This window comes from Cebus imitator, unplaced genomic scaffold, assembly GCF_001604975.1.
Source record: "Cebus imitator isolate Cc_AM_T3 unplaced genomic scaffold, Cebus_imitator-1.0 Scaffold296, whole genome shotgun sequence".
Classification (NCBI taxonomy): Eukaryota; Metazoa; Chordata; class Mammalia; order Primates; family Cebidae; genus Cebus; species Cebus imitator.
This window is the reverse complement of record NW_016107611.1, coordinates 2,154,299-2,164,532: the sequence shown is the minus strand read 5'-3', so window position 1 is coordinate 2,164,532 and position 10,234 is coordinate 2,154,299. Positions and strand designations below refer to the sequence as shown.

At 52.0% G+C, this 10,234-nt stretch overlaps 1 protein-coding gene across 1 annotated transcript in view; it reads right to left on the bottom strand.

Annotated features, from left to right (window-relative positions):
• The window catches only part of MEIOSIN (meiosis initiator), a 19,168-nt gene that overhangs the window by 7,729 nt on the left and 1,205 nt on the right, over positions 1-10,234 (bottom strand). The window contains exons 2-7 of the mRNA XM_017502551.2: positions 6,944-7,077; positions 5,373-5,484; positions 4,929-5,066; positions 3,978-4,235; positions 2,033-2,138; positions 286-386 (exon numbers count right to left, since the gene is read on the bottom strand). Coding sequence (XP_017358040.1) covers positions 286-386; positions 2,033-2,138; positions 3,978-4,235; positions 4,929-5,066; positions 5,373-5,484; positions 6,944-7,077 — 849 coding nt within the window. The remainder of the gene's footprint in view (positions 1-285; positions 387-2,032; positions 2,139-3,977; positions 4,236-4,928; positions 5,067-5,372; positions 5,485-6,943; positions 7,078-10,234) is intronic.

The following is a 10,234-nucleotide window of genomic DNA, read 5'->3' as shown; positions in this document are numbered from 1 at the left end:
AAGAGCGAAACTCCGTCTCAAAGAAAAAAAACAAAAACAAAAACAAAAAGACCCAGAACGATTCTGAGGCAGTATCTGGGCTCAAGGAAAGAGTAGTGATTGATTAGCAATGTCTGCCATTGCAGCGGTGGTGAAGAGATGGCAGGTACACTGTGTGTTTGCCTTCCCTGTGCCTAGGGGATCTCCGTTCCCTTTCCCATCTCCCCTCTTCCATAGAAATCCTCAGACTGAAGTGTGGCAAGGCCAAAACCAGCCTGCAAGGAGGATCGAGAGAGTTGCAGTCACCTTGAGGGCTGTCCTCTGGGGTCCAGGCAGGAAGCCAGGGGTCAACGACTAGGGACCTTTTGTCCACGTCCTGGCTGGAATCATAGAACACCAATGGCTGCCTACGAGAGGTGAGTTTGAGTTAGAAACTCAAGTCAGAAACACAGCCCAGGGCCTGTGTTTCCAGCCCACACAGGCCCTGGGCTGGAAACTGCTATGGAGCCCCTTTGTTGCTCTGCAGTGGCCCCTTGGGGAGTGCTAGGGGAGTAAAGCTCAGTCAGCTGCGACTCCACCCTCAGGGAGCTTACAGTTTCACGAGGAGAGCCCAGCTGGTAAGCAGGCGCTGCAGACTAGGGGGCAGTGCTGTGACTGAGGCGTTGGGGAAGGATGAGCCAGTGGAGAGCAGTGGGCTCAGCCTGAGGGATGGGTGGTTTTCTTTTTTTTTTTTTAAAGACGGGGTTTCACCATGTTGGTCAGGGTGGTCTTGAACTCCCGACCTCAGGTGATCTGCTCCCCTTGGCCTCCAAAGTGCTTGGATTACAGGCGTGAGACACCACGCCTGGCCTTTTTTTTTTTTCTTTAAAAAAATTTTTTTTTAGGGATGGGTGTTTTTCCGGGGGCACAGGGAAGCAGCCATCCAGGGAGAGGTACTGGAATGTGAGAAGCCCAGAGGGGCTGGCACAGGGCTCCTAGGAAACGGCGAACGTGTGTGGTGTGAAGTGTAAGAGTCATGGGCGAAGGGCAGGGCTGATGAGGTGAGTTGGGGGCTGCTGAAGGTCTCACGTGCCGGGTAAGGTATCGGGGCCGGGTGCAGTGACCCATGCCTGTAATCCCGGCACTTTGGGAGGCTGAGGTGGGAGGACTGTTTGAGTCCAGGAGTTCAAGACCAGCTTGGGCTGGAAATAGGGAGACCTCTTTTTTTTTTTCTTTCTTTTTTTTTGAAACGGAGTCTCACTTTGTAACCCAGGCTGGAGTACAATGGCATGATCTCGGCTTACTGCAGCCTCCGCCTCCTGGGTTCAAGTGATTGATTCTCCGGTTCAGCCTCCTGAATAGCTGGGACTACAGGTGCATGCGACCACGCCGGCTAATTTTTTGTATTTTTACTAGAGACAGGGTTTCGCCGTGTTAGCCAGGAGCGTCTCAATCTCCTGACTTCGGGATCTGACCGCTTTGGCCTCCCAAAGTGCTGGGATTACAGGTGTGAGCCACTGCGCCCTGCCGGGAGACCTCATTTCTACAAAAAATATACATAAAAAAATTAGCTGGGTGGTGTGCGCTTGTGGTCCCAGCTACTCAGGAAGCTGAGGCGGGAGGATTGCTTGAGCCCTGAAGGTTGAGGCTGCAGTGACCTATGATCATGTCACTGCTCTCTGGCCTGGGCAACAGAATGAGACCCTGTCTAAAAAAAAAAAAAAAAAAAAAAAAAGATATTGGATTCTATGCTACAGACACTGAGGAAAGGCTTTATGCCACGACCTCCATGGTCAAGGTCTCTGTGTTGGAAAAGCCATGTGGTCACATGAGGATGGGACGGAGGGGTAACAGAGGAGGCAGGGGGACGGGTGAGAAAGCTGTGACCATGTCCAGGAAATGGGAAGTCGGGCTTTCCTGCAAGCTCACAGTGGCAGGCACAAAGCTGGGCCACTATTGGTACTCAAGGGGTACCCACAGAGGGCACGAATTGGCCTCTCTTCCCACTACCCCTCACCCGCGCCACATCAAACCCCTCAGCACTGCCCACTCAGTGCCCTGGGGACTCCCTTACCTGGGATGGGGCTGGGTCTTGGTGAGAAAATGGATACTCTCCACATCTTCCTGGGCCAGGAACGCAGGGGAAGTGTCATCCTGGACACTGTCCTGGCACCAGCAGCCTAGGAGGGCAGATCAGGGTCACCACGCCTGGGGACTGGGCCTAATTCCAGGATGCCCAGACACGGGAGGAAGGGGGCCAACTTCTGTTAACACACCCAGTCCCGAATCCTAGCCCAAACCTCAGGATGCAGGGCGCCGTCGTGAGGCTGAAGGGTGCCCCAAATCACCCCTAGGTTTTTGGAATCCCACATCCCTATCAGAAGCTGTAATGGGGCCAGGCAAGGTGGCTCATGCCTGTAATCCTAGCACTTTGGGAGGCTAAGGCGGGCAAATCACTTGAAGTCAGGAGTTGGAGACCAGTCTGGCCAACATGGTAAAACCCAGTCTCTATTAAAAATATAAAAATTAGCCAGGCATGGTGGTGGGTGCCTGTAATCCCAGCACTTTGGGAGGCCAAGGTAGGCGGATCATCTGAGTTCAGGAGTTTAGGACCAGCCTGGCCAACATGGTGAAACCCCATTTTTACTAAAAATACAAAAATTAGCTGGGCATGGTGGCACACACCTGTAATCCCAGCTACCTGGGAGGCTGAGGCAGGGGAATCACTTGAACTCAGGAGGTGGAGGTTGCAGTGAGCTGAGATGGCACCATTGCCCTCCAGCCTGGGTGACAGAGTGAGACCCTGTCTCAAAAAATAAACAACAAAAAAAAGAAGCTGTAATGAAGAATACCCATAAGGGGAATCCTGACAATGACCATGAAGCTAGCTGACAAGAATACAGAGCTTACAGCTGCGAGCGCTGCTGGGAGCCTTTTCCATTCTGTTCACCTTTGCCTAAGGGCACCATTATTATACCCATTTTACAGGTAAGTAAACTGAGGCACTGAGATCTCAAGTAACTTGCCAAAGGTCACACAGCCAGCAGGAAGATCTGAGAAGCCGTCCCTGCTCCCTAGGCTGGGTCAGATGCCCCTTCTGGGGCCCCCAGCTTCCTGGGTAAGCCCAGGAAGTCTTGGTCACTCTGGGCTGTCAGTATTGGGTAACATAAGCTATTCCTTCATGGGGCTGTGAACTTGGTCACTGATGTGTCACCAGCATCAGGCACAGGGCCTGGCACAGAGGAGGTGCTCGGGCTGGGGAGAAAGGGCTGAGTGAAGCTGGTTGAGATGACTCATGCCTGTAATCCTAGCACTTTGGGAGGCCAAAGTGGGTGGATCCCCCGAGGTCAGGAGTTTGAAACCAGCCTGGCCAACGTGGTGAAACCCTGTCTCTACTAAAAACACAAATATTAGCCAGGTGTGGTGGTGCACGCCTGTTATCCCAGCTACTTGGGAGGCTGAGTCAGGAGAATTGCTTGAATCCAGGAGGCAGAGGTTGCAGTGAGCCAAGACTGTACCACTGCACTCCAGCCCAGGAGAAGAGAGCCAGAGTCTGTCTTAAAAAAAAAAAAAAAAAAAAAAAAGGGGGGGTGCTGAATGAAGAGAGAGAGGAATGAGATTGAGATGACTGGAGGCCTCAAAGCCTTGAGCTCTGACCTCCATCCCTCTGATCCAGCTCTCTGCCTGAACACATCACCATACCTTTTCCAAACCAGGGCAGTGACTGGGGCACGGGAGAGCCAAATGAGGCCTGATGCAGGGGCCCTGCCCTCCTCCTGGTTCTGTGATGGAAAGCCCACACAGGAGGATGACGCTGTCTCGTCCCACCCTTACAGACATGACGCAGCCTTCAATGAAGAAGACCACCAGAGCAAGGCCACAGGTTTGAGAAGGGAGAGGCAGTGTTTCCTATCCACTGCTGCAGCACCCGCTATGGGTACTGTGTCTGGGACGCAGTAGGTGCCCACAAAGTGGCATCTCAGTGAAAGACTAAGTTCATAGTGAGGAAAAAGACCAACTTGAGATGTCACAGTGGATGGTGTCCTCGGCCAGATCCAGCAACGTCAGCTGGGACTGTCCTCCTTTTCTGTCACCTGGAGGCGAGGATGATGCACGTCTGGGGTGACCGCAGGAGTCGGGGCACCTTGGAGGGGTGGTGGTCCCCCCTGTGCCTCTTCCTTCCTGGTCTGGTGATGAGGTTACCAGCTTCTCAGGTTTGTTCAGGGCCAGGGAGCGGCGAGGCTTTGGGGTCCAAGTCTTCTTGGGGTCTTGGTTTTCTGGGGAAGCAGAGAGTCAGGTGTCAGAGGGATCTGGGGGTCACCTGTCTGTCACCAGAGTAAGGCTCAGATGGGAAACTTCCTTGTCTGAGTCAAAGCTATGCCTGGCCTGGAATGGGTATGCCCAGATCCTCAATCACAGGCCTCTTTGTTCAACCCCTGTCTACACGTCAGAATCTTCTTGCAAGCTTTAAAAAATACTGGTCAGGCGCAGTGACTCACACCTGTAATCCCTGGGCTTCGTGAAACCTAGGCAGGCAGATCACTTGAGCTCAGGAGTTCGAGACCAGCCTGGCCAACATGGTGAAACCCTGTCTCTACTAAAAATACAAAAATTAGCCAGGCATAGTGGCACACACCTGTAATCCCAGCTACTTGGGAGGCTGAGGCAGGAGAATTGCTTCAACCTGGGAGGCAGAGGTTGCAGTGAGCCAAGATTTCATCACTGCACTCCAGCCTGGTGGACAGAGCAAGACTCCGTCTCAAAAAAAAATACTGATGCCAGGTTCTGCCGCAGACCAGTGAACCCCAACTTTCTGGGTGTGAGGCCTTAGTGCTGTTACAAGGAGGAGCTGGAAGTTGAACCCAGGCATAGGTTGCTGAGAAGGCCCCCTAGATAAGGACTTCCCTGGAGAAGGAGCCCTGCTCCTGGGTGACCGGGCTTCTGGTTCCGCCTCCACTGACAGCTTGTACCTGACACTTGGGTCAGCTTCTTCTTCCGAGGCTTCTGGCAGGCCCCCTGGAGACGGGACTTCTGCGAGCTTGGGGAGCTGGAGGGGGTAGAGTGTCTCCTCCGCCTGGCTGGGCCTGACGCTGGGTTCTGCCCCAGCCCTGCAGGGATGGAGGAGACAGGTCAGATTCCCCACCCCATCTGCACCCAGTTGCAGTTCCTGCCTTCCAGACAGTGCTCCCCAGTCCTGGAGCCACCACACCCGGCCAGTTTCTTCTGCCTGTCAGGGCTTCCCTGTGTCTCCTACTGTCCTGAAGGCCCTGCTCCTCTGAGTTCCCACGGCATCTTGCACATCTGCCTTTGTCCCCTCTACCAGGCCTTGACACAAGGGTTGCTCGGTATCCCTGGTGGCCGGAACCACACTTGGCACATCGCAGGCACCCGGAAACACTGGCTGAACTACTTACCCACAAGGCCACCTTCCACACTGGTGGCATGGCATTTCAGCAAGGCCTTGACTGCATCGATGTTTCTTTGGAGGTACTGAATGTACTGCAGTGCATGCACCAGAATCTCCTTCTGCCTCAAGAGAAAGATGGGGTTAGGCCGAGCACGGTATCTCCTGCCTGTAATCCCAACACTTTGGGAGGCCCAGACGGGAGGATTACGAGGTCATGGGTTCAAGACCAGCCTGGCCAACATAGCGAAACCCTGTCTCTACTAAAATACAAAAATTAACTGGGCGTGGTGGTGCTTGCTTGTAATCCCAGCTACTTGGGAGGCTGAGGGAGGAAAATCACTTGAACCAGGACCCAGGAGGCAGAAGTTGCAGTGAGCCAAGATCATGCCACTACACTCCAGCCTGAGCTACAGAGCAAGACTCCATCTCAAAAAAAAAAAAAAAAAAAAAAAAAAAAAAAAAAAAGAGTTGAGCACATCATCCAGGGCTTGAGACAATGTGAGGCTGCTGGGGACCAAAGACACAGAGGCTCCAGGACCTCATTCCCCATCCACCCCAACAACTCCTCAGTCGGCAGAGACCTTCCTGTTCTGCTGTCTAGCCCTCTCACTGCAGCCCAGTGAGACAGGGGCTACAGCTACAGGAACGGAGGCTCAAAGTACTAAGGGGCTTGCTAAGGCTACAGAGATTGGCTGGGAGTGGTGGCTCACACCTGCAATCCCAGCACTTTGGGATGCCAAAGCGGATGGATCACTTGAAGTTAAGAGTTCGAGACCAGCCTGGCCAACGTGGCAAAACCCCGTCTCTAATAAAAATACAAAAATAAGCCAGGCTTGGTGGTGCATGCCAGTAGTCCCAGCTCCTCAGGAGGCTGAAGCAGCAGAATCGCGAGAACCCGGGAGGCAGAGGTTATAGTGAGCTGAGGTCATGCCACAGCACTCCAGCCTGGGCAACAGAGCAAGACTGTCTCAAAAAAGGGCTGGAGATCTGTCTCAAAAAAGGTCTGCCTGCCTCCTGGTGCAGTTTTTGGCACATGCTCCCTGGCGTCTCACCGGCCCTCGGCTCATACTGTATTCTCTATCTGCAAAGCCTCCTCTTCCCGCCACACACTCCCTCACCCAGCTTCTCCTCCTCTGTGCCTCTGCACAGTGGTCTTCTCTTCCAGAAGTGCCACCTCCCTTCCCCTCTCACCCGGGTTGGGTGAGCTGTTCCTCCTGCATTCTTTTTTTTTAAATTGAGATGGAGTTTTGCCCTTGTTGCCCAGGCTGGAGTGCAATGGCTCCATCTCTACTCACTGCAACCTCTGCCTTCTGGGTTCAAGTGATTCTCCTGCCTCAGCCTCTTGAGTAGCTGGAAGTACAGGCATGCGCCACCATGCCCAGCTAAATTTTTGTATTTTCGTAGAGACAGGGTTTCACCATGTTGGCCAGGCTGGTCTTGAACTCTTGATCTCGTGATCCATTCGCCTCGGTCTCCCAAAGTACTGGGATTACAGAGGTGAGCCACTGTGCCCAGCCCACTTGCTGCTATTTAAAGACTTGCCTCCCAAATCTGCCCTCTCTCCTTTATTCCCCGTACCTTTGTGAGCTTCTTGGTCTTCAGGGCTATGGGCAGCAGCAGTGCCAACTCTTGCAGTTTGCTAGTGTGGTTTTTCCTCTGCTTCCTGTTTGGGGACAGGAGCTGGTTTTGGTTAGGACATCCAAAACTGAATTCTGCATTCGATCTGCAAACCAGTGTGTGTTACCCATTTTAGAGCTGCCCGCATCCCGGCCTGGACACTCAGGACAGAATCCCAGGCATCACCTGTACTTGTTACTTCCCCTTAGCCCTTGACCAGTCAGTCAGCAGATCTTACCCACTCCTCCTCCATCACCTTCTCTTCAACCCCAGAGCCCTGCCCTATCCATGTGTTCACATTCTTATAGTTCACCCAGCCCCACCATTTGGCTTCTTCCAGCCCTACTTTCTGCTAGACTCAGGGTGACCTTTCTGAAACACAAATCTGACCCCGTCACTATCTTGCTTCAAACCTTTCCATGCCATCCCATTGTTAAGGATCAAGTTTAAGTTCCTAATGTGGGGTGGGCGCAGTGGCTCATGCCTGTAATCCCAGCACTTTGGGAGGCCGAAGTGGTCAATCACCTAAGGTCAGGAGTTTGGGACTAACCTGGTCAACATGGTGAAACCCCATCTCTACCAAAAATACCAAAATTAGCTGGGTGTGGTGGCACGCACCCAGCTATGTGGGAAGCTGAGGCAGGAGAATCACTTGAACCCAGAAGTTGGAGGTTGAAGTGAGCCAAGATCATGTCACTGGACTCCAGCCTGGGAGACAGAATGAGCCTCCGTCTCAAAAAAACAAATAAGGCCAAGCACGGTGGCTCACACATGTAATCCCAGCACTTTGGGAGGCCAGTGTATTTTTAGCAGAACCCCGTCTCTACTAAAAATATGAGGCGGGCAGATCACCTGAGGTGAGAAGCTTGAGACCAGCCTGGCCAACATGGTGAAACCCTGTCTCTACTAAAAATGCAAAAATTAGCTGGGCGTGGTGGCAATCGTCTGTAATCCCAGCTCCTTAGGAGGCTGAGACAGGAGAATGTCTTGAACCTGGGAGGCAGAGGTTGCAGTAATTCGAGATCGTGCCATTGCACTCCAGCCTGGGAAACAAGAGCGAGACTTCATCTCAATCAATCAATCAATCAATACAAAAATTAGCCAGGCGTGGCGGCAAGCACCTGTAGTCCCAGCTACTGGGGAGGCTGAGGCAGGAGAATTGCTAGAACCTGGGAGGTGGAGGTTGCAGTGAGCTGAGATTGCACCACTGCACTCCAGCGAGACTCTATCTATCTCAAAAAAAAAAAAAAAAAAAAAAAAAAAGTCCTAATGTGGCTGATCATTTGTGGCCTGGCCCAGTTGATCATTCCGCTCTCGCCTCTTGCTTCCTTTGGCTCTCTCCCATCAACTGCTAAGGCCCCCTCGCCCTGGTGCTCTCACACCTCTGATCACTGCACCGGGCTGTCGTCTGTGTCATTGGTACTACTGTACCCCTAGCACCTAGAACAGGGCCTGGAATATTGTGACGAAGTGAGTTAATAAATAAGGACAAGAACTAAGTTGTCTTGGCCGGGAGCAGTGGCTCATGCCTGTAATCCTAGCACTTTGGGAGGCCCAGGTGGGTGGATCACGTGAGCTCAGGAGCTCGAGACCAGTCTGGCCAACATGGTGAAATGCTGTCTCTACTACAAATACAAAAAATTACCCGGGCATGGTGGTGGGTACCTATAAACCCAGCTACTCAGGAGGCTGAGACAGGAGAATCGGTGGCTGGCTAATTTTTTCATTTTTTGTAGAAGTGCACTCCACCGCGCCAGGGGCGCATGCCAGTAGTCCCAGCTACTTTGCGGGGCTGAGGTAGAAGGATCACTGGAGCCAGGGAGGTTGAGGTTGCAGTGAGCCATGATCACTCGGTTACACTCTAGTCTGAGCAACAGAATGAGACCCTGTCTTGAAAAATAAAACAAAACAAAAAACTCCAACAACAAATATAGCCCCTTCTTCTGGAGATGACAGTATCTTTGGGGCTAATGAATCAAACTGTCATACAAACCAAATTGCAAGTAAGACCCGAAAAAAGCTACATAATGTACTGGGTTCAGGGGGCATTGTAAATGAAAATGTGGCAGCCTCTTTTTCAAAAATTGAGAATTTCAAGATGGTGAGAGCGGAGCATCAAACCAAGCATTGGACCATCCTGAGCACAGGGCCCTATATGATTACATAGGTCACATGTCTATGAAGTCGGCCATGACAAAGAAAAAAGTCTTGCTTGGTGTTTTAAAAGCTTGTAAAAGGAGGCCGGGTGTGGTGGCTCACACCTGTAATCCCAGCACTTTGGGAGGCTGAGGTGGGATGATCACTTGGTGTTAGGAGTTTGAGACCAGCCTGTCCAACGTGGCAAAACCCCATCTCAAAACTAAAAATACAAAAATTAGCTGAACATGGAGGCATGGAGGGTTTCATATAAACTACAGTCCCTGGGTGTTTACTCTGGGTTTTACAAAGCACTGGGTGAAACTTCTGGGCAAACACAGGTTAGAAAGGGAGGAACTGAGTGTCTTGGCATCCCCTGGGCAGCTGTCTTGAATAGGTACAACCTGGGCTCTGCTCTCAGGGGCCTCCAGGAACCAGGTACCACCTCCCAGGGCTGCCTCTTTCTTTGCTGGATGGTTCTGGTTTTAGCCAATTTCTTTCCTCACAGCCTCTATATTTTCATCCCCTAATCCCAGCTGTGCCCTCTGGGCTTTCAGGGAACAGGTCAGCTCCAGCCACATGGGTTTTCTTACTGTTTCTCTAAACTGCCAAGTTATTTCTGCCTTAGGGCCTTTACTATTCCCTCTGCTTGGAATGTTCTTTTGCCCTGTTTTTTTTTGTTTTGCTGGCTTGTTTGGTTTTTGAGACAGAGTTGCTCTGTCATCCAGGCTGGTGTGTAACAGCCTGTAACCTTAAAATCCTGAGCTCCAGCAATCCTTCTGCCTCAGTCTCCCGAGTAGCTGGGACTTTAGGCACACACCACCATGCCAGGCTATTTTTAAAAATTTTTTTGTAGTGACAAGGCTGAGTGCGGTAGCTCACATCTGTAATCGCAGCACTTTGGAGCCTGAGGCAGGATGAACCCTTGAGCCCAGGAGTTTGAGTTCAGCCTGGGCAACATAGTGAGACCCTGCCTCTACAAAAAAACTTTAAAAAATAAATTTTGGGCCGGGCGCGGTGGCTCAAGCCTGTAATCCCAGCACTTTGGGAGGCCGAGGCGGGTGGATCACGAGGTCAAGAGATCGAGACCATCCTGGTCAACACGGTGAAACCCCG